Source organism: Chinchilla lanigera, unplaced genomic scaffold (assembly GCF_000276665.1).
Source record: "Chinchilla lanigera isolate Chin_1 unplaced genomic scaffold, ChiLan1.0 scaffold00014, whole genome shotgun sequence".
In the NCBI taxonomy this organism is placed as follows: domain Eukaryota; kingdom Metazoa; phylum Chordata; class Mammalia; order Rodentia; family Chinchillidae; genus Chinchilla; species Chinchilla lanigera.
This window is the reverse complement of record NW_004955415.1, coordinates 5,097,960-5,122,284: the sequence shown is the minus strand read 5'-3', so window position 1 is coordinate 5,122,284 and position 24,325 is coordinate 5,097,960. Positions and strand designations below refer to the sequence as shown.

General features: G+C 49.9%; 1 protein-coding gene across 1 annotated transcript in view; it reads left to right on the top strand.

Moving 5' to 3' along the window:
- Afap1l1 (actin filament associated protein 1-like 1) overlaps positions 1 to 24,325 on the top strand; it is a gene marked incomplete at its 5' end in the record, with an annotated part of 61,030 nt that overhangs the window by 18,621 nt on the left and 18,084 nt on the right. The window contains 11 exon segments of the mRNA XM_005380616.2: positions 6,931 to 7,059; positions 8,072 to 8,155; positions 8,853 to 8,950; positions 9,965 to 10,073; positions 13,780 to 13,878; positions 14,509 to 14,720; positions 16,253 to 16,432; positions 18,476 to 18,568; positions 21,218 to 21,311; positions 21,555 to 21,707; positions 22,848 to 23,059. Of these exon segments, the coding sequence (XP_005380673.1) occupies positions 6,931 to 7,059; positions 8,072 to 8,155; positions 8,853 to 8,950; positions 9,965 to 10,073; positions 13,780 to 13,878; positions 14,509 to 14,720; positions 16,253 to 16,432; positions 18,476 to 18,568; positions 21,218 to 21,311; positions 21,555 to 21,707; positions 22,848 to 23,059 (1,463 nt within the window).

Genomic DNA, 24,325 nt, shown 5'->3' with positions numbered 1-24,325 from the left:
CAGTTATCTAGTCTTAAACATTTGGAAAGAGGTTTCTGATTTTGAGAAACTCTTTTGTAACCCAGACAATAATAATCCCCTACCTTGGGTTTCTGTGCCTACCCCACTTAAAAGACTGAAGACATATCAACCATGATTGCTCCATTTTTTCCTGTTATCTTTCAATACTTAGACTTTACCAGGCTTCCCTTAGACTAAACTAACCCAACTAAAATATACCAAATTTTCTCATGGATTCTAGATAAACTTTAGACTGTCCTTACATCCCAGTCAGTTCCCAGAAAGCACAGATAGAGGGCGCACACTGCAGAATTGGTGAATGACATCCTTCCTGATTAGAGACACAGTTCCAGGACTGCATTACTGCCCCTCCAGCTGAAGAGCGTCATGATCTCATTTGGCAGGGGAGAGTCCTGGGGTGTGAGCACCCCGAGGGAAAGTGCTCCTCCACTTCCTCCTGTTACAGCCATCACCAGCTAGGTCAGGCCAGAGCCAGGAGCAGTCCAGTGCATTGAGCTCGCAGCACCCCACAGTGTCCTGCTGCCCCAGTGCCTCCTCCCTCGCTCATTCCACTGCACCTGAAGCTCCACCTGGGAGCTGTAGGAATGAAGAAAGCACTGAGCACCTTACACATTGCTTTATTTCATCTTCACCTGGGCTTTGTGAAGCAGCCACTATTGATACCTTTGATATTTGTAGGTGGCTGTAGGGGTCAAGTGCCAGGGTCACTGAGCACCCTGAATCCAATTCAGAGGAGCAGATTCTCTATGCTGCTGCTATTGTGGCACATGGTGTGGCCACCACTGTCATTCTGGAATGTGGCGCTCTGTGGTTTTCTTCTCAAAGCAAAGTCTTTCACCTTTGCAGTTGTGAGGCTGCAAAGAGTAGAGACTTGCTGCTTCTCGTGGTAGCCTTAGACCGTCTTTTCTATTCTCTCGTTCCTCCTCAACAATCAAGATCTCCTCTGCTGTATCTTTGCAGTCCACAGATTTACTGGAAATTCCCTCTGGCCAAACTCACAACATTTTAAATCATCCTGCTGGGATTTTTGCTCTGGATTCTCAACATAAATCTGGCTAAAAGCCCTCCACAGCAGCCATGTCACAGCCTTGACATTCAACTGCCCTGAAATTTCTTCTACAAGATTAATTAGTCTGTTGCCCTTAATCTCAGTCTTAGGCAAAGTCTCTGGACAAGAGCAAAATGCAGACAAATTTTTTGCCAAGCCATAACACACATCTTCTGGAGTCTAACAACCAACCTTCTTCCCAGCAGAAACCTCCCAAGCCTGGTCTTTACCAGCAGGATTTCTTTCAGCCTTCCAGTCTTCTGAGCTCTGACCAGAATCTCCCAGACAGAGTAGCCTAAGATGTCCTAACACTACTCTTTCAGGCAACATCTCCAAACCTTTCCAAACTCTTCCCACAAGCCATTCCCAGAGGCTCTTGAACCACATGGTCAGATACAGTCACAGCAGTGACCCTACTTCTGGTACCAACTTCTGTCTTGTTTACTTTTCTCTCTTTGCTGGGACAAAATACCTGATTCCCAGAAATAAGGAAGAAAGGTTTATTTGGCTTACAACCCATAGAAGTTTCAGTCCATAATTGGCTGGTTGGCTCCTAGCAGAAGGGCAACAGTTCATAGTGGCCAAAGACAGCAAAAGCAACAAGAGCAAAAAGGGAAACAGAGAGAGAGCAAAACTCTTTCCTTCCCTTATATTATATGCAGGCTCCCTGCCCAAGGGTGGGTGTAACATTCACACCCATAATCCCAACATTGGACCGTGAATCAATCACAAACTCTAGAAACCTACCCCTATGACTGCATGAGGCTTTGGTGGAGACATCTAGATACAAATCATAACACAGCCTTTGTTCTCACTGAGCTTGTTACAGTAGCACATCTGTCACCAAATACTCTCTGGTTGGTACTTTGGAGTCTACATAGTTCTGGGGAATTGAGAATAGCAATGGTGACAATAATAATATGCAATATGACTATCATGTATTGAGTTATCTGCTCCAGGCATAGCACTATGCTAAGTGCTTCACAAACATGCCCTTATCTAGTCCTCCTAGCCCAGGAGGTTGGGATCCTACTATTCCCATTTTACAAATTATAAAACCAGGGTTCAACACAACCCAGAAGTGTCAGTATAAGAATCCCAGTATTTGCTTGATGACTCCAAAGCCCTAGCTACTATGACTGGTTAAAGCAAGACTCCGTATTCCAGCTATGTGTCATCTTCTGTAGGGACTCCTGTTCTCTGTGCTTTGTGTTCTCAGTCCAATAATTTCTTAAGGAACTTGAGCGGTTTCATTCCTTATTTTTGTAGATGTCTCCTGTTAGTATCTTTGCTAAAGTATTTTGCAAAAGTTGACAATTGAACTGTCTACAACAGAATTACCAGGAATGCTTGTTAAAATGTAGATTCCTGAATCCCAGTATAGTACTGAATCATTCTGCATTTTCAACAATCCCAGAAGTCTTATTTTTTTCCTAAAACTCAAGGCTGCTGTCCTGGTGGTATATATGAGCCATGGCAGAATCATTTGTCATTTGTATTATATCCCTGAGGCCTCCCTCTGTATTAAGTTCCCTGGCGGTTTAAATCTTTGTGGTTGGATTCTGCAGCATTTAAGACAAAGCTGTCTTGGAAAGCAGTTCTGTATTCACTGCATTTGAGAGTCAGGCTCTTGGTGTGGGCTCTGTGTTGTTCTGGCAGAGCCCAGCACTGGCCGATGTGTTTCTTATACCCATGATGTATATAATCTCTCTTTGGGATAAGATCCCCACCATTTAGCCAAGCATTTGCTTTGAACAACTTCTTTTCCTTCTATGAGGTCTTCACAGTTAGGGCTCTGATTTTCAGATAGGGCCAGTAGGGACAGAGAATTTCAGCCCCACTGTAAGAGTTTCCCAGAGATCCCCAGTGGAAGAGTCAGAAGCCTCAGTGAAGTTGTCAGAGCCCTCAGAGCAACAGCTTTGAGGGAAAGCCCCACGCTGTCCTCCTGGCCTGGCCTCCCCTCCGCTGAGCTGGGCTGAGCTCGGCTTGAGGTTGTCTGGTGGAAGATTTAAGTGTGGGGTTCAAGTTGAAGACAGAAAGACCTGGGCCCACAGCCTTGCTCTACCACTGACTGGCTAAGAATCTTCACTTCTCTTAGCCTCCATTTCATTCTTTGTAGGTCATTGGAGGATTGGTAGGATGATGAATAGCAACTGCCTGGTGTACACAGCCACTCAGCCCAACAGAGGAACTCATGCATCCCGCAGCCTGAGCTTTGCTCCATGCCTCGTGCCCCCTCTGCCCCTGCTGACCACCAGTTCCTTCTTGGCTGCAGAAATTCCCACCAGGACTGAGTGGCAGCCCTCAATCTCCATCCACTTCTCCTCAACTCTCTCATGCCCTTCCTTCTCCTCTACTCTGTTTGAACTTGGTTTATCACATCTCTGCTAAATGCAGAGCACTTAGAGGTCAAAGTCCCATGTAAAGAATGCCATCAAAAACCAGGAAGGAAACAGAAAATGGTATTATGAAGCTTCGATACTAAAGCTCATGTGATAAATGCAAAAAATTCACCCAGAACCTAATTGTTCACGTTCAGAAACAGTAGTAGCCAAGCTTATATTAGGAGCAGCACAGCATTGCATTAAGAAGCTAGAATCTACTGGGCCCAGGTACCTACTGATAGCAGCAAGAAATGGTTGGAAGCTCACAGCAAAAAGAAAGAAAGACATAAGGAAAGAAAGAAACAAAAGAAGAGAGGGAAAGGAAGGGAGGAGAAAGGAAAGAAAAGGAGAAACTTAAGAAACCAAGCAAGCTTAGCAAACAGAGGTCTTCCACGCTGGCACAGTTGTCATTTATATTAAGCACCAAACGTGGTTGGGGATGGGGGGCACCTGAGGTCTCCCCAAAATGCTCTCAGGGAGGTTCACAAGGTCACAACGACTTTTATACCATACTTTTATACATGTCTTATTCACTGTCATTTTCCCTGAGTGTGCAGTGTGTAAAAGGATCCAGAGATCAAAAAGTTTCAGAATGCCTGAAATAGGGTAACCCTCCCAGCACCCGCACAGCTCTGACATTGGTGTGAGAAGAAAGCAGAGTCAGGAATTTTCATATGTAAATCACTGCTTTTGAGTGCTTCATTGTGTCTTCCGTGTGTGTGTGTGTGTGTGTGTGTGTGTGTGTGTGTGTGTGTGTGTGAGAGAGAGAGAGAGAGAGAGAGAGAGAGAGAGAGAGAGAGAGAGACACAGATTGCCCTCTAGGATAACATTGCATTTTTCCTAGCCCCTCAAAGTGGTCCCATCTGGAACCCAATTAGTGCTCAGTAAGTGTTTTAAAACTGGGTTAGCTGACAGTTGGTGTTTCCCTGAGGAGGCTGGACAGGTACATGATTCCATTTGGAGATTCCTTCCAAACAGCTCCAGACTAGCTGGAATGAGTTTGACCAGTTTCCTACTCTTGAAGAGGGTGCCTCCCCACCCAGAACCTTGGCTGCTGTGGCTCACAGGGGGCTTAAGCCCGGGGGGCAACAGATCTGTAAGCTCCTTTCAGGGCCAGTAGTCCCCTTAAAGTTGTACAGCCCAGCAGCTCTAGGAATCATCAGCCTAGGGATCGAAGCTGTGTGACTGTCCCTTAGCTCTTCTCAGCCTTGGTGGCATATCCTCAGAAATGGGCATCCCAATCGGACTCCTCACAGATGCCCCAACAGGAAATTGGTCAGTAAGCCACCAGCTGTGTGCCCAGCAGCAGGGAGCACCCATGAGGCCAGTGCTGCTGTGGATTCATCAGCCTTCAGCCTGTTCTTCACCAGTCCAAGGCAATGCTGGAATTCTAGAGAGACAGCAGCATCATCAGGTTTTCCCAGCAGTGCCACTGTCTAGCTCAGTGGTGGTGAACCTGTAGCATGTATGCCATAGTGGGCTGTTTGTTATCATGGAAAGCTCTAAAAGGTTCGCCATGACTGATCTACATGGAAGATTTCTGTGGAAAAGAAAGTCCAAGCATGGTCACCTGCTCATCCCTTCTCTCATGGAACACACGTAGGCTGTCCCGCACCAGGCAGGCCCCACTCCACACACTGTGTTGGCCAGACCTCAAGTCCAACCTCAGAGTCTTGGTCCCCTTGAGGGAGATGGAGGCTGTGTCATCTGCACAGCACACATCAGCAGAGGGAAGTCCGAAGCAACAGCACCAAGGCTGGCCTGCAGGGAGCTCTATGCTGAACCAGCCAGCACTACCATGCAGGTGCCGTTAGCCCCCTTCACAGAGGAGGAAACAGCATTAAATAACTTGCTGAGCATCCCACAGCTAATCAGTGGAGCCTGAATTTGACCCAGGGCTCCAGGGTTGCTTCTCATAGACAAGAAGTGTCTCTTAGACAAGAAGGTAGGATTTTGTTAGCCCCTGGTTCACAACACCAAGCCTGCAGATTCACACCAGGCACGCCCTGCTTCCTCAGGAGCCCAGGGCAGAGAGAAGCACACAGAGATGAGGATCGTGTCTGCAGTGGGAGCCCTGGCCCTTCTGTTTACTTCTGTGTAGCTCAACAAAGTTGCTCACCTCCTCTCAGCCTTTCTTTCTTTAAAAAGTAGGGGCAGTCTTGGGACCTAGCTCAAAACTTGTTGGTGGGATCCAGTGTGATTCTGCAAGGCAGTGTTATTCTATGGTTAAAGGAGAGTAGGATGAGGAAAGCAGATGCGATGTAGGTGAGACTCTGTTAGCTCTGTTAGCAGTCCAATTATTTAAATACAAGATGACCAAAAATTGCACATTTTTCATTAATTTTTATTAAGATAATATAACAGGAAATATAAAAGTGACAATTTTATCAAATTTGTTCAAAAATTTTTCCGTGCATGGCGTGTCCTAAAACGTTCCACACTTGCCCTAGCAGCACTTGGCATAGTATGTAAACAAACGCACTGCCCCAGTGATGCTGGGAGTAAACTGTTAAGTGTTTAATCTCCCTGAGCCTTGGTTTAATCCTTCTTACAATGGAGATAATAAACGGTTACATATTAGTTTTAAATGATACATGAAGCATGAAGGGTTTAACACCACTCGTGATAATTGTTCCACACAGGTAGGATTTTTATTACCATATACAAAAGCTTGATAAACTACAAAGTAGGATGCTACTGTTACTGTGATGAAATTGGCCTTTGGCTCTAAGGCAAACCAAGTCCCAAGTTACTGTTTGGAATAGGGAAACATCAGTGACACCAGTCTTTAAAGGATTCTGTGCAGTAGGATCTTGCAACTCAGGATCATCTTGGACCTAGGAGCTTGTCAGAAATGCAGAATCTCAGGTCCCTCATGAGTAAATGGGAGAGACTTTGCATCTTGGCAAGATCCCCAGGTAGTTTCTGTGCACACTCAGGTTTGTGAAGCACTGGTATAAATATGGAGAAAATGCAGTGATCATTTGGGCCATGGCACAGGAAGGGTTAATGTTTAGTTTGGCTCTGGCCGAGGCACCGGAAACAGAAGGTTCCAGAGATTGAAGCATATGAACTGATGGGACAGGAAAGCTGCCTTCCTGCCTGTGTCCTGGACAGCCGGGGCTCCAGCCTGAGACCTCCATAGAGTGCCCGCCCCCCGCAGGCCTGCAAAGCTGAGAGCAGGATGAGGACAAAGGGAGGCCGAAATGCCTGAGCTCAGGGTTGCCAGGGTGAATCCAGGGAGGTCTAGCCCTCTGGTCATGGCTATCTGAAGCGTGAGGCAGAGTGGAGAGGCTGAGGGAGTGCCACTGGGTGATGAGCACCTTCCTACGGGAGGCTGGTGGCCAGCACTGGGACAGCTGGTCTCCCTGGCACACCAAGCCCCGTCCTCTGGCCCCTGCTGCCCTGGCTTCTGGTAGGTGGAGAGAGCTGGGTCTTGGACCCCGAGCCATGACATGCCCTGGCATTCCTCCCCAGTGCTAGAGCAGCTGCTCCCAGAGCTCACCAGGCTGCTCACCCTCCTGGACAATGAGGACCTCAGTGATAGCACCCTGGAAAAGAAGATGGCAGTGGCCTCCATCCTGCAGAGCCTGCAGCCCCTCCCAGGTAAGCCCCAGACAACCCCACTCTCAAGGACAGCAGTATCTCCCTTGAGTGCCCTCTAAGACGTGGCAGTATCCCCATGGCCTGAAGGGATTCATCTAAGCTCTGTACCGTGGTAAGTTCTGCACATTCTGGCCCAGTGTCTTCATCTGCTTGGGCTCCGCTCCTCCACAGTCCTGGCCATGCTGTCTGTCCTCTTCCATCCCCAGCTCTCCACAGACCTACACATACAGAACACACGCACACTACACACACTCACACCCCCACCACGCACAACACACAACACAGCACACTCGCGCATGACACATGCTCACATACACACGACATGCAACCCACACCAAATCCAGTGCTTCACACAGCACCAGCTTGCACATAAACACACAGTCAGCTCTACACCAGACAGGTCCACAGCACACAGTGTGTGCACCTCCTACACTGCCTACACAGACATGCGCTACCGCAACCCTCTGACACACACAGCCTCGTGCATTATACACCTCCCCCACGTCTTTGCCTGTGCTTCCCAGTCCTGTCCGCCCCAGCAGCATGCCCCCTTTCCTGCCCCAGCCCTTCCTGGACACCCCAAGTCTGTCAACAGCATAGAATGTCTCAGTAAACTCTTGGAGCTGTACCTCTGCCCTGCAATGCTCAGGGCATCTGCAGGATGTAGTGTGAAGTCATCCTTGCGTGACTCCCTCATTTCCCCAGAACAGAGTTGATGCCACCTGCCGCCCTCACAGGACCATTGGGAGGATGAGAGGAGCAGCGGTTTTCTTGCTGTGCTCATCAGAGCCCCATCCTCTGTCCAACTCCAGAGCAGCCCAGTAACACTAGGCTACTGGGCATCCTTTTACTTGGAGACAGAGACCCTTAGTCACTGTATAAAAATGGAAGCAAAGTGTGAAAAGCAGTGAAATAGCAGGACGCGGACAGGCTTTGCAAACTGAGTGCTGTGTCCTAGGCGCACAGACCTGGCCCCTCCCCTCCTCGCTGCCAGTCTCCTCTTTCCTCCCAGAAAAGGAAGTCTCCTACCTGTACGTGAACACTGCAGACCTCCACTCGGGGCCCAGCTTCGTGGAGTCCCTCTTTGAAGAATTCGGTAAGCAGCCTCTCCTGACCCTGCCATGAAGCCATCTCTCTCTTTGTACACTGAAGTGTCCCTGGGTCAGTTGGGCCTGGCTCTAACACTGTGTCATTAAGTCACTTTGAGTTCTCCAGGCCCTGAAAGTATAATCAGAATCTGCAGTTACAGGAAAACATCCCCAAGATTTGGGGAACAGTAAGGACAAATCTGGGGACCAAAGACAGCTCCACACAGAAGTGATTATCTCACCAGCAACTCAGTGAAAATGAGAACTGAGATAGAGGGTCTCTGGCTGCCTGGGACTGGCCGCAGCCTGGGCAAGATGTGGGAGAGTCCTCCCTGCCGTGCCCGCTCCTGCAGCCATGGGACAGTGCCACGGTCTAGGTGCTCCTGGGCAGTTTAGGGACGGACAGACTCAAGGGAAACACTGCCTTCATAACACAGCCCTCAAGAATCTCCAGAGCACCATACAGAATTATACTTGATCCTCTCCCTAATCCTTGATGACTGGTGAGGCAGGGCCTAGTGTGACCAGGTTGCAGAGTAGTCCCGGGTGTGTGGGTGATGAAGCCACATGCCCGGGTCACCAGTGGAGTAGTCGGGAGCACCCAGCGTCACATGCAGGCCCGCAGACCCCCAGCCCGGCCCTCCTCACCCTCTTTCATACTCATCCTTGGCGCTCTCTGCCTCATGGCCTGACCACCCTCCATAGACTGTGACCTGAGTGACCTCCGGGACATGCCAGAGGACGATGGGGAAGCCAGCAAAGGAACGAGCCCTGAGCCGGCAGAGAGCCCACCTCTGAGAAATGTGAGTCATGCCTGGGGTTCACACATGTGGGCCAAGCGGCCCCTCTCCCCATGACAGCAGGGACCCTCCCGGCTGCACAGGGGGTCACCTAAGGCAGAAACAGCCCCGTGTCCACATTTCAATGACCCCTAATAGCGGGCTCACTGCACCCCTGCCGAGCAGGAAGAGTGTGGTGAGCTAGTCTGTCCCCTCAGGCCCAAACAACAGCACCACCTGACCTCAGGTCACATGTGTGGGTGATGGGAAAGCTCTGGGCCAGAGGGTGGCCTCTGCCTTCCCCATTCCTCTGCTGTGTGGCTTTGGGAAGGTCACTTCCCTTCTCAGGGCCTGAGATTTTCACCTACAAAATGAATGATTGGGCCAGATCTAGGATCCCCAACCTTGGAGTCACAGACTTAGAGGCAAGCATTGCCCGTCAGCTGCACAAGTGACTGTCAGTGGCACCAAGCATAGAGAACATAGTGTGTCCCTTACATACTCACAGCAATCGAGCTGGACACACTTGTTATCCTCATTTCACAGATAAGGAAGCTGAGGCTCAGAAGGGAAGGTCATGTCCCTGATGTCTCACAATAGTAAGTGACAGAACTTAGCTGTGCAGCTACAGTTCCTTTGGACCCAGAGCCTAAGCTCTTCCCTCTCGGGAGACGCTACCTCACTAAGGAATAGGCCTCGCACTCCGTGCTCCTGCTGCTCCCCATGCGCACATAGATGTGGTGCCCAGCATTGCAGAACTCATGATCGTTTTTGATTTCTGCATGTGCTCACTCTAAAGTACGACTCCCCTGTATTTGCAGTCCACAAAACTTTCAGACATTACCAAGGAGCCTCGGTCCTTAAAAAGTTGGGCAAAAAGAGCACAGGACAAATATGCCCTTGGGTCCTGGCAGCTTTGATCAAAAGCTATAGTTTCACATTCAGTCAGCCACCTGCCTCCCCGCTGCCAGCCTGCTTTCTCCTGCTGCACCTGCCCCCAGCCTGCTCAGTCTCACACAGCTGCCCTGTCCCCCGCAGGCAGCCAACCCGCCTCCGCCACTGCCCAACAAGCCTCCGCCCGAGGACGACTACGAGGAGGCCCTTCCTCTGGGGCCCGGCAAGTCTCCGCAGTATATCAGCTCCCACAGTAAGTCCTGGCACCCTGGGGTCCACGCTTCTCCTCCCCAAAAAGCTAATTCGAGCTCCTCTGTGCCCTGCAGGGGCTGGAACGCCATGCCTGGCACCTGCCCCTGAGGTCCCTATTTCCTGAGGAGGGGCTCCCTTAGCTCCTGACCTCAGCATTGCTGGACCATGAACAGGGCCCAGAGTCCAGAAGCTTGGGTGACAGTTTTAGTTTCATGGGGCCTGCACACTCTGGACCTCTATTCCTCTACCCTTAAAGTAGGAGGAGGCAGGCGTACTCTAGCAGTGCTGGGATTCCGGCAGCATGACGCCACGTATGGAGACTGCCGCTCACCGCACTGCTCCTCTCTACGGGTGACGAGGCCATTTGTGTTTCGGCAGAATCACATCTTCTGGGTGGGTTAGGTTACTGAGTCAGCAGGTAAGCTAGGGCACCTGGTCTGAACCAGAGGTCTTCAGAGTCCAGTGGGCCCACCCAGGGATGTGTAAGCTAGAAAACATCTCTTTAAAAATTCTATGTGTTTTATTGTATTTATAATCTGCTACTACCATACTACTTGACTATAGTTTATATTTGCATGTATAATTTGTGCATCAATATAAAAATGTTAGGTACATGTTTTTACTGATAATTGGGTTCAGATTACCTTTGAAAATCTCTTAGTATTGTTAACAGAGGGCTTGATCTTCCCACCAGTTTCCCCCAGTTTAGTGAGAGGCATCTGCTCCTTTGAGGGCCAGCTGAAGCCACTTTCTTGAATATGGAGACTTAGCATTACATACAAAGAACCATATTGTAGATTTTGGATGACCCAACATGCATAGCTGCATCTGTGTATGATAATGTTAGTGTGTGGTTGCCCTGTCATCCAGCAGGACAGCAGAATTTTCTCCAATCAAAAAATATAAATAAAACAGGCTCATGCTGATCAGAAATGAATCCCAAACTATGGTCATTTAAAAAAATCAAACACACAATACTGCAAATAACATGATTCTACTTGGTTTTTTTAATATACTCACACATAGTCATGTGTTTCTTTTAACAATTTTTCTAGGATGTACAAGAAACTATGAACAGGATTTTCCTGTAGGAAGTAAACAGAAATCTGGGTGCAGGGCTAGGGGTGTAGCTCAGTGGTAGAGCACTTGCCTAGTATATGTGAGGCCCCAGCATATCAACAGCGGGTGAGCCTGATGCATGATTTGAGACATACCCTTCTTAGATATCCCCAGTTTGGTGGTGCATGTTGGAATCCCAGCTGCTCAGGAAGCTGAGGCAGAAAGATCTTGAGCCCAGGAGTTTGAGACTGACCTGGGCAATATAGCAAGACCCCATATCAAAGAGAAATCTGGATAAAGGAAATATATTCTTCTATTCACACTCTTTTGTACTACTGTAATTTTTTTTACCACAGGCAAATGTTTTTATTGACCATTTTCACTATTTTAATATGTCCAACCAGAAACATCTCTCACATTCAGTGTTGCACAGCCACCTCTACTGTCTCGGTCCCAAACATTTTCATCACCAGAAAGCAAACTGTACCACCAAACACCGGCTTCCCACTCCCCGCCACCACCCAAACCCTCTCAACCACAGCCAGTCTGCTTTCTATCAATACGGATTTACCTATTCTGGACACTTCACATAAGTGGAGTCATATAACATGTGGCCTTTTGCACGTGGCCTCTTTCGCTTGGCAGCATGTTTACGAGGGGCATCCATGTTGGGGCATGTATCAGAACTTCGCTCCTTTTTGTAGCTGAGCAGTAGTCTGTTGTATGAACATGCCGTCCATTGCCTGATGAACATTTGGGTTGTCTCCACCCTTGGGCAATGGTGGGGTTGGACCACATGACCTGTGGCCTTCTGAGGCCTTGAGAGTCTCAAATCCTGCGTCATTGCAAGCAGCTATTTCATCCATGTAAGGGCAGAGTAGGGAGGAAGGGATGAGGTTCTCTGGGCCCCAAGCCCAGGCCAACCACTTGAGCCCCTTGGCAAGATGACGTTCCTCCGCCTTCCCAGAGACCTCACTTCCCCCTCAGGCAAGGCCAAGAAGCACCCGCCTGGGAGCAGCAGCAGAGATCCTGGGGCAGGAGAAAAGGGAGGAGCTCAGGAAGGGGAGTCCAGCCCAGCCAGGTGTCACAGTGCTTTGCCCCCACCCTTCCCTCTTCTCCAACGTGTCCTTTCCCCACCCCATTCCCCTGGCCCCAGCACCCCCAGTCCACCTCACAGCAAGGGTGGGCAGCATCTGAGCCCTCGAGTACCTGCTGGAAAGGTAGGCTCTGAGCCTCACTTGGAAGATAGAACCAAATGTCCCAGTCACTGGGAATTTCAGCACCACCGTCCTCAGGAAACAGATGGACAGGAGGGGCTTGGGAGCCAGGAGAGAGCGCTGAAGAACAGTGTGGTGTGCATTGGACTGGGGGAAGGAAGACTTCCTGGAGCAGGGGCTGTGCTGGCAACCACATTTCCCATCCAGGCTCTGTCACTAGCAGGCCCTGCAGGGCCTGTTATCTTGTCTATAAAATGGGCTGAACCCTCCTCCCAGGTCTGTAGGACTCAAAGGAGACAATTACAATAGCTGGCATTTATCTTGCACGTCCACTGCGCTGGGCACCATGTTAAGAATTCATGTACCCTGTATCAGTAGCCCAGGGTGAGAACCATTCACTTCATGGGTTGAAATGCAGGAAAACTGTGTCTTCTCTCCATGGTCACTTAGTAGATGGTTGACAGGCCTCGAACTCAACTCTGATCGAGCCCACATCACACGCTACTCACCAGCCACACTTCCAGCTGTGCTGAGGGGGCTGTCTGTGAAAAAATAACCGTGTGCGTTTTCAAAAATAATTTTTAATGAACTTTGTTCCGATTCATTAGATGTTGATCTATTTTCTGTTTATATGTATGTTTAGAATTTTCCTATCAAATAGATTTTTTTAGGCAGATTCCTCAGCCCAATGCACTCCAACGAATCCAGTCTTTGAGGATGCAGCCCCGGGATCTGCATTCTGAGGCAACCCCCAGGGAAATCGGGTGCAGAATGCAGTTTGAGATGCCTGCTAACTGCTGCGTGGTACTCTTAGGCTTCCCAGTCCCAGTGAGAAAGCACTACATGAATTCAGCACAGGAGCCATTCGTGCACGCACTGTTAGTATCTAGGCCAGCTCTCCTTTGTAGTCCCAGAGGTTTGGAAGGAAGTTTGCCTTACAAGTCAGAGGAGTGCACATACTAGGAAGGGCTGAGATGGAGGGAAGTCTGAGCCCACGCAGCTGGTACAACACTCTGAAGTGCAGTGTTGAGAGCTGTGACCAACACACACACACACTCACACACACACAGAGTAAGGTCACTGAGGTGGATTTAACCACTCATCACCTTGCAAAGTCAGACAAAGATGTTTGAGCTGGGTCTTGATGGATAAGCAGGAGCTCTCCGGTAGAAGATCAGAGATAACAGCAAATAGCGTGGTCACAGGCCTAGAGGTATGACAGGGCCCAGCAGGGCAGTTGGTGCCAGGGGCACAGAACATATGTGGAGAACCAGAGCAGACTAGATACAGAGATAAGTCCCATGCCCAGGTTGGGGCTGCCCTGAGCTCCCCTTGTCTCCCCTGAGAAGGGGCATGGTACCCATAGCCATCCCAGCCCCCCAAGCGTCTGCCCCCATTTCTGCAGCTCCACCCTTTCCAACCATCCCACAGATGGCAGCAGCCCAGCCCATTCAATTGTGGATGGCTACTATGAAGACGCAGACAGCAGCTACCCCACAACCAGGATGAACGGCGAGCTGAAGCACTCCTGTAAGTGCTGGTGTGTTCACACAAGTTCCGTCCTCAATGAGGGCTGGCCTCAGCCCACTTGCACCATTACCCTCACCCAGGCCATAGCCACCACACAGACCCCAAAGCACTTGTTTTGGGTGACCACAGGGTCAGTGGAAAAACCCTTGGAATAGCAGCCTGGAGCTCGAGTCTTGCCCTTGGCCTCCCTGATTTGGGGTAATGGTCTTAGGGGAGCCTAGTTTCCCTGTCTCTAAAGGGGGGTTTCCGTAAGGATCGAGACACTGGCTGTCCATATGATGGGGTAATAGCAGGCATTTATTTTACTGACCGCTTACTAGTGCCAGACATTTGCTGAACATTCTTCCAGGGCTTGGGGTCCAGGTAGCCAGAGGAAGTGTAGGTGCTGTCGCTTATTATGATCACGTCCTGATGAGAAACCTGGAGCTCAGGGAAGGGAAGCCACTAAGGTCACAAAGGGTGGTAAATCTAAACTGCAGTGCCCCACATGAGGGCCTTTGGGCAGTCATTGCCAAAACTCATGCCTTATGCCCCCCTCAGTGGTCTCAGGACCTCAGGGCAGGGCAGCCCAGAGGTAAGAAGGTTTCCCTGGAGACAGCAGTGACAGGTCCTTTTCCATGGCACCTGCAGACAATGACTCTGACGCGATGAGCAGCTCCTACGAGTCCTACGATGATGAGGAGGAGGAAGGCAAGGGGCCTCAGCCCAGGCACCAGTGGCCCTCCGAGGAGGCCTCGATGCACCTGGTGAGGGACTGCCGGATATGTGCCTTCCTGCTGCGGAAAAAGCGCTTTGGGCAGTGGGCCAAGCAGCTGACCGTCATCAAGGAGGACCAGCTCCTGGTGAGTTGCCTCAAGCGGACGTGCTGTGGGTGTGTCCACTGTGCTTGTGGGTGTATCTGCCTCAGCCTGCTGTGCCTGCCCTGGCTGCATACACAGAATCTCAGAGACCAGTACTTCCTAGATCAGAGCCCTCCCACTCCAGCAGAATTCATATACACATGCACACACACACACACGCACATGTGCACACACGAAGGGCTCTTAAAACCTGGTGCAGGCTTACCAATTGTGGTGGTTTGGTTTTTTTCCAGAGAATTTTTTATCACTTTAAAGCAAAGTTTGTTGTTTTTCATTATGCAAGTTAATGTGCTGATTTATTAAACTAGAGAAAAACAAAATGAAAAGTGGCTTTTCAAAACACCCATAATCCCTTGGGCCGGAAGCTGCACACTGTGAAGTGGAGTGCACCCCCTCCCACCCGCATTTCCACACAACTGTCCTTCATATAACTGACCTCTGCAGCATCCATCCATATATAACTTGCTTATTGTAAAGAAATGTTTCGAATTTACCATCTCACATCATTATCATTTCATAAAATAAAGTACACCCTAAAATAAAATACGCCTACACTTCACTAAAGGTGCAAAGTAGGATAGTAAATATAATATTCAAAAACCAATACTCGTTCTTTGCCCCCCCAAAATGTTGTCAAGCCTTGCTCAGCACACACGCATTGGAGACAAGATCTCCTCACCATGGTGCAGGGAAAACTTGTCCTAGGCCAGAACCAGTCCGAGGGTCCCGGATGACTGCGTCCACTCCTTGCGTCTTTTCTGTTGTCCTTCACTTGCTGCAGTGGCCACACTGCCCGCACAATCTCAACAGAGTGGTGATACAGGCAGCCCAGACCTCGGGGGGAAAGCTGTGATAACACCCACATCGGTTATTCCAACACCGGGGAAGCTGAGGCAGAAAGATCAAAAGTTTGAGCTCATCCAGGCTAGCAACTTAGTGAGACTCTGTCTCAGAATTTAAAAAGAAAAAGAAAAAGACAATAAATACTTCTCATTCAGGCTGTTGGTTACTGTGGGTTGTTTGTAGATGTTTCTTAAGGAAGATTCCCTCCCTTGTTCTTAGTTTGCTAAGAGTTTATAGGTGCTGAATTTTATTTTATTTTTTTTATTTTTTATTTTTTTGGTTTTTTTCTAGTACCGGGAATCAAACTCACAACCTCGTGCTTGCCAGGCAGGCACTGTGCCGCTGAGGTAAATCCCCAGCCCCCAAGTGCTGAATTTTATCAAATACTTTTTTCTGCTTCCATTGAACTGTATAATTTTTCACCTTTTTCCTGTTAATATGATGAGTTATATGGTTTTGTTTTGTTTTTTTCTTTATTTTAAACCACCCTTGCGCTCCTAGACCAAGCCCCACTTGGTCTTGATATAGCATGCTTTTTATATATATCTGGATTCCATTCGCCAATATTTTGTTTAGGCCTTTTGCAATTTTGAGAGAAATTAGCCCATAATTATAGGTGGGGATCTCCTCTACCCTCACTCCATTCCCTGACCCCCTCTCTCCCTATCCAGTGTTACAAAAGCTCCAAGGACCGGCAGCCGCACCTGAGGCTGGCGCTGGACATCTGCAGTGTCATCTATGTGCCCAAGGACAGCAGGCACAAGAGGCATGAGCTGCGCTTCTCCCAGGGGGCCACTGAGGTCTTGGTGCTGGCGCTGCAGAGCCGGGAGCAGGCGGAGGAGTGGCTGAAGGTAGGTGAGGCCTGTACATGGGGCCTGGCTTCTGGGCCCCGCTTCCTTCCTCTCTTCCCCAGGCCTGCTTCCTCATTGGGGCCAGTCCTGTCCCGGGAAGAACGAAGCCTTGCTTGTGAGAGACGGGTGCCTGAGCTCATGTGTAGAGATGGGCCTGGGGGTCCTTGGATATCTGCAGTCGACAGACCTCATGCTGGAGGCCTGTGTTACCCCTAGTTACTTGAATCCCCTTTCTGACACCCCTACTATGGACTCGTCCAGCCTACCCTTCTACACCTCCTAGAATGGAGAGTTTAATATTTATAGAGAAGGCTGACTTTATCATTAAACAAGTTAATACTTAAGAAAAAAGGAAAAATTCTTTCTTACTACAACCTTGTAACCAGCACCTGAGGTCCAGCTTCTGCACCTCATGACTCCACAGAACAAGGAGGGTTGCCCAGTATCAAGCACGTACGGCGGTCCCCCAGTTCATGAACTGGATTTCTTCCACGATTCTGGTAGCGAACTGAGTTGGACCAGAACCAAATCAAATTGAAAGGTTACGTTCAGTGTGTTCCTTTTGGGGAAATTTGATTTGCTTCTTGTCCAGTTTGGTTTTCAACCAGAATCGTGGGGAAAATTGAGTTCATGAGCCCAGGCATCACTGTATTTTGTGCCATGTATTGTGCTGAGAGCTTCACATCCTGTGACTTCATGTACCCTTCACAATGGGGCTATTACTGTTTCCCTTTTACAGAAGACAAAACTGAGTCATGGAGAACTAATGTGACCTGCCAAAGGTCATGCAGCTAAGTGGTTGGGGCCAGGATTTGAAGCCAAGAGGTAAATCTGTTCCCGAGGCACAGGCACAGGGCTACAGTGACGGCAAGGCAGCGCACAGAGAAGGCCTGGTGCTCCACAGACCTGGGTTCAAGTCCCAGGCCTCAGCAGCGCTCACTGGCTGTGTGTTCTGCAACTGACTTCACTTCATGCCTCAGTTTCCTTATCTGTAAAATGGTTCTCATAAGGATTCTAGAGAGCACCTGGCACGCTGCCCGCCAGCCATAAGTGTCCAGTAACTGTCCGTGATTCCTGTGCGATGATTGTGACGCTGCCCCCCAACCTTGTCCAGCAGACCCTGTGTGCCTGCACCCACCACGGCTCCACCTGGAGCCTTTCTCTGCCTCTGATCTTCCTGTGAACAATGAAACCAAGCACCTCCCTCCTTCTCTTCCTTCCTGAGATATCCAGCTCTGCCCTGGAAGTCTGGTGTTTCTCATTACTGATTGTCCCGGGAGGGGAAGGAAGAGGGAACCTGCCTGCGGGGGAAGCCTCTGTCTCCAGGAGCTGATAGGTCAGAAGCAGAGCCCTAGGCCAGGAGTTAGGAAAGCCTCCTGACATCCAGCCTGGGGGCTACAAGCCCAGGGGTTTTGAGCTGGGGGGCCACATACTTGCACTAGGCTTCCTGCTCTCTGTCAGATGGAAGCAGAGCTAGCTGCCATCTGAGGGGGAGCTTCGCCACCCGAGCCTCATCCTATCATCGGGAACTTGTGGGTGAGCATCAGATGGGGACTGTCACTATTTTGTGGTCTGCTTTGGGTCTCAGCTTCCACATCACTGAAAGGGAGATGACGGCCCCAGGTTGCCCCATGCAGGGTCACAGAAGCAGGGTTTCCGGTTTGCATCCTGCTCCACACTCCTGATCTCACTGTCCTGAGACCACGCCCGCAGAGGACCAGCATTTTCACCTTACAGATGTGAACATTGAGCCCCGAGAGAGGAAATGGCTTTCCCAAGACCACACCACTAATCAGCCAGGTCTAGGAACCAAGCTGCTCCGTCCCCGGCCCTGTATCTTTTCAGTCCAAGGGATGGATAGAAGAAAAAGCCTTTTCAGACCTCGGCGTTCCCCATACTGGTTCAGAAGGCCATGTCAGCCCATCTCAGCCTCCTAGTAACCCCAGTCTGTCTGCACAACAGCCCCGACTGCCCAAACCCAGGCATCTTTTGCCTTCAGAGCTTCCTTGCCCACCTCTTCTTAGCTGTGCATCCTCTCCACAGGTCATCCGTGAGGTCAGCAAGCCCATTGGGGGAGTGGAAGGAGTGGAGGCTCCCAGATCCCCAGTCCTCCTGTGCAAGCTGGACTTGGACAAGGTACATCTATCTCCAGCAGTCTCTTCCTGGTCAGGCTGGGGGCACTTGGCACAGGCTCTGTGCTGGGGAAGCTCACAGGCTGGGGTAAAGCCAGGCCCTCATCAGGATCTCATATAAGCTATATGTGCCCAGCACAGAGCAGGCACAACAGCAGGTGCTCAATAATTGCCTGTTGCACTCAGCGCATGAACAGATACCTCTGCTCAGGGGGTGGTACAAGGCAGAAAGGGAGTAGCTTACCCTGCCAGGATAGGAGGCGGTCATGTTTGAACTGTGCCATGAACTCTAAGTTGAAATTCTTCCATCAGCAAAGGAAAATGCCTGCTAGGAGAGTGAGTGAAGCAGTCTTTGGCCAATTGGTCAGGCCTTGAGCAAACACATACCAGTACCTATGCTTTGCCAATGCTGTGGGTAACAGAGGGACTCAGACCTAAAATCATCCGTCTGACACAAAAGTAGGGTCATACACAGTATAATGCAGGCTAGCATTTATAGCCTGTTACTGTGAACCCAGCATTGTTCCAAATGCTTCACATGTATTAGCTCACTTAACTTCAGTAACAACTCCTACTGTTGGTCCATTTTCAGATGTGAAAGCTGCAGCAGAGAGACATCTACCCAGTGTCACATGGCAAATAAGAAACAGAGCTGGGGTTTAAACCCAGATAAGGTGGCACCTGAGATCTCTGTCATGTCAGTGGAGAGCACTGAGCACCCACTGGAAAGGTACTTAGTGAGGATCTGCCTGCATCAGACACAACACAGGCCCTAGATAGAGTACAATCCCAGCAGAAGCAAGGACACACTGCACGCACAGCACCCATAGCCCAGTGGGCAGCAGCTGGGAGTCAGGTACCATAATCACACCGATTTACAAACACCACACTGGCTAGGGGCTGGGAAGGCAAAGTTCCAGCTTCCCTGGGAGTGTGCGCCAGAGCCCTGTTCCTATCTAGAAGTACAGGAGAGTTCCCCCAGGAAGTAACTTCACATGAGGATATAAAGGAGCAAGAAAGAGGAGGAAAAAATCATTTGAAGCAGAGGAAGCAGGCGCTGGAGCAGAAGAGAGCATAGAATTGAAAGTGGCCAGCATGGCTGGGAGGAAGAGAGGGGAAGCTCATGAGCCTTGTTCAAATGCTTGGGATGGCAGCAGTGAAGGAAACAAGAGCTCAGGCTGGCGGGAGGGGCCAGGGTGGTAGGGAAGATGCGTGTCTATGATGAGCCCCAGAGCAGGGCTAGATCAAGGGGCTCATGCTGTAGCGCAGTTTGAAGGGTATGCTGCCAGGCAGAAAAGGCAAGCTCGTGCATCTGAGTCTGCCTGTGGAGAGGGAACTGAAATTAGGGTGGGGTGGGAGTAGGGCTGAGGATTGGGGTCTGTGTCTCCATGGGGTTGAAACGTCATCATCTCTGAGTTACTCCCGAAGTGCTCCCAGCATTCCTATGTATTCACTCTCTATCTTGAAAATCTTGCCATCTGCCCACCACTGCAGAATGAACAGAACCATGACTTCTGCTTCATAATTTACAGATGATTCTTTATACTTCTGACAGTTCTATCCCATTTGTGGGCAGTTGCCATTTTTCTAACTCTTTGGAAATTGAGGATGCCCTCTTGCCCCTCGCCCCCACTAAGCTAATCAAGTAGCTGCCCTGGTCCAGAGGTCCCTAGCAAGACCGGCTTAGGGGCTCAGCTCTGTGATTCTGCCTTAAGTGGGTGAGTCTCTGTTTAATTACGACTTACAGCTGGCTGGCACAGTTTAGCTTCCTGAAGCAGGAGGATAGCATATCACACAGGTGTGAGGAATGACACAATCTATTGGCCTCATAATTTTACCTGGCCAGCTGTCTGGTACCTCACAGCAGCTTTCTGAAATGAGTGTAATTCAGGTAAGGAAACCAAGCCTCAGGAAGATGAAAGGATTTTCCCACATTTCCACAGCTACTAAGGGTAGTAAGAGTCATAATTTCTTCCAAGATCAGTCTAACTACTCTGCTGCACTTCCCACGCTGCCAAGGATGACCTTGAGCTTGTCTGAATGAACAAATGAAACGAATGAATGAATGGCCTAGTTGGTTTAATGAGTAAAAATAAGGCTGACTGGCCACAAAGCTGTGTGTGTGTCCCTACCATCTTCTCGTCTGAGCTGGGATCATAGTGGACCCCTCTTGGTCACCAGGTCCTATCATGAGTATTTTGACAATGTCGGCTAGCTCATATTCTTCATCATCCTGATCCATCCTCCTGTGGAGTCACAGCTTGGCTAGGATGACACTCTCTCCAGTGCTCTTTTTAAAAGTACCCAGTTTTACCCCTCTGTCCATCCCTACAATGCCAGTGAATTATATTAGCATCCCACTTCAGTACTCTTCCAGCTCGCTGTCACCTGCCAAATCCAGGGCCAGTGCCTAGGACGTTGTTCTCATTGTGTTCTCAGCAATTGTCTTACTCCCCCAATGACGTGACATAAAGATACCACTCTGCCTAAGCCACTGTTGTCCTCTAATACCTGCTGCAGTATCAGGCGCATGATAATTGCTGACCGTGTTTGTTAACTGATGATCACATGCTTGGGGACTTGGGAAAAGACTGAACCAATAAAGGAGTACTTTTGAGTGTCACTCTTGATGTGAGGCCGTGTCCCTCCACAGAGGCAGTCCCAAGAGAAGCAGACCTCAGACTCTGACAGCTTGGGCATGGGCGACAGCAGTTCCACCCTTGGCCGCAGGGAGGCCTGTGAACACGGTAAGAGCCGGTGGGGTCCGGCTGGAGAAGGCCCGGGCTGGGAGGGACCTGGGGCCCTGGCCCCTGGCATATGGTGGCAGAGCAGAGTGGACCTGGGTAAGGTTACCTGACCTGTCTCACGTGGAAGCACAGGCCAGTCCCTACTTGGCCAGATGTGCAAGTGGAAAGGGCTGCCAGGAAGGCCAGGGGTAGGCGGAACTGGGACACAGGCTCCCCTCTCCTGACCTGTCTCTTCGGCAGCAGGCAAAGGGAAGAAGAGCAGCTTGGCAGAGTTGAAGGGCTCCATGAGCCGGGCCGCGGGCCGCAAGATCACCCGCATCATCAGCTTCTCCAAGAAGAAGGCCCTGGCTGAGGACCTGCAGATATGCTCCACAGAGGAGGAAGTGCCATGCTGTGGTGGGTATGGGGTATGGAGCTTTCAGCCCTTTGGGCACAGGCTCCTGGAGCTAAAGCCAGGAGGCCCTCAATGCCTCACCCACCTGGCCCGCGGGGCAGGCGAGAAAAGCCGGCCCCAGAATGGCTAAAGCCCACTGCATCACCATCCACGCCCTCACCTCTTCATTCCTGTGAGGGCCGGGTGCTCAGCAAAAGGAGAAGCCAGCTGATTCCCGTGCTTCTGTGCGCTCCATGGCCTTAGCCCAAATCTCTAGACCTCAGTTTCTTAGTTTGCTCCTCTATGCTGAGAGGATAGTGACTTATTTTGTCACATATAGCATGCCAGGTCTATATGCTACAGTCAGCCTTATAAGAAAATTTGGATAAAAATAATCAAGTACTTTTCAATGTAATGTATTCAATGTAAGTGAGAAGTGTTTTGGGAAATAAAGCATTTTTTTCATGGAAAAGTAGTTACTGTTTCTTGCAGTGTTCCATGAACAGCAACCCAGGACTGACAAAATCATCTATTTTAAAGGGTTCAGGGTATAGCTGAGTGGTAGGGTGCGTGGCTAACGTATAAGGCCCTGGATTCAATCTCAGCACCACAAAAATAAATAAAATCACTGCACCTATTTTGAATATGCATTAAGATTCTGATGGCCCTAAAAAACAGTATAAAAGCACATGCCTTTGAAAAATATTTTAAAATCAGTAAATCAAAGCTTTTTTTTTTTAAGTTTAACTCCATTTTAAGAGGAAATGAGGGAATTCTAGCCCCATCTCTGGTGAGCGATGTAACTGCCCACACCTTGCTGATTTTCTGATTTCTTTACGTTGGGTGGATGAGTCTGTTCCCACACGCTGCCACTAGGGGTCAGCACCACCCTTTATTTTCTAACGTTGAACAGTAGTTGAGGTTTGGGGACCGCTGTGTCTTTTACACATTTTACGAGCATCCCTGCCGCGTTCGTCGTCTTGGTGCGGCCCGAGGCTGTGCGGTGATGCGTGAGCGGGATTATCAGTGCCCACTCCGAGAAGAGGACGCCTAAGTCATAGCCTGGAGAGACCCAGGGGCCACGGTCACCCGGAGAGCCCTGGCTGCCCGCGGGCTGGGTGGGCGGGCGGGCTGCGGGAGGTCACGCCGCGGTGTCCCCCTAGGCTACCTGAACGTGCTGGTGAACCAGGGCTGGAAGGAGCGCTGGTGCCGCCTCAAGCGCGGCACCCTGTACTTCCACAAGGACCGCGCCGACCTGCACACGCACGTGAACGCCGTCGCGCTCCGCGGCTGCGAGGTGGCCCCGGGCTTCGGGCCCAGACACCCGTTTGCCTTCCGGATCCTGCGCAACCGGCAGGAGGTGGCCATCCTGGAGGTGAGGGGAGGGTCCGCGTGCGCCCAAGCGTGGGGTGCGGTGGGCTTTCCGCTGACGGTGCAGGGAGCAAGGCAAGGGGCCACCCAGGCTTGCCAGGTGACATGGGGAACCCTTCAGTTCAAATTCCACGTAAACGACGAATCCTGTTTCCGTGTATCCCGTGCAGTTCTTATGACATCCTCAACTTTAAAAAAAAATATTTTTTTTTGTTATTTCCCTGAAATTCAAATTTAACAGATCCTTCTGTATTTTTATTCTTTTAATTCAGGCACCCCTAGAACTAAAATTTGTTTATTCTCCCTGACCTTAAAGGCCCTAGTGAAAGGCGTCTCATGTGATCCCTTCGCACCTGTCTCAGGAACCCCCTCTGCCGGCTTCCCAGCAGGAGCTGACCGCCTCAGAGAAACCACTCCCTGCAACTGGACTGTCCGGAAGGACGTTCCCCATACTGAGTTAAATCTTTAAGCGCCATGAAGGCTGTGCCTGTTCTGCATACTTTTCTCTTTCTAGACCCCTGCATGATGCCTGGGACACACCATGGGCTCAATGGTAAACGTGTTGAATAAGTGAACTATGAATTCATCTCACTCGTTCACCCACTCCCCTTGCCCCGGTGCGTGCTCTGAGACCACGCACAACGCACTGGAGGTGTCCTGCACGCGGCAGACCTGGCCATTGAGAATCTAAAATGTTGACACTGAGGGAAAATTTAAGTATCTCCCTTCTCACATTACAAGGCCAGAGGCCACCGAGCCAGAGCAGCCAAGTGCTGTCTTGGTCCAGGGCTCCACAGAGGGAGGGTCAGTGGCTTCTTGATTTTTGTTCTAGAACTAAAACCTGCGTTCTTGGCTTTTTCTTTGTTTTGTGGTCCTGGAGACTGAACCTGGGGCCTTGCCTCACATGTGTTTGGCAAGTGCTCCACTACTGAACTACATCCTCAGCCTTTTTTGAATTTTCTTTTGAGGCAGGATCTTGTTAAGTTACCCAGCCTGGTCTTAAACTTGAGATCCTCTTGCCTCAGCCTCTTAAGCACCTGGGATTACAGGCCTGTGTCACTGCACCTGGCTCAGCCTCTTGGACTCATGCTCTTTGCCCAAATCCCACTCCTTCTCTTGGTTCTTAAGTCTCAAGAAATACAGCCTCTGTAACTTACTTTTATTTTTCATAGATCAGAAAGATCTCATATTTACTTTAACTCATTCACAGAGCTTTCTAGTAAAAGTTGTGCTTCCTTTCTTCAGATTTATCATTTGTGAGCTAAATACA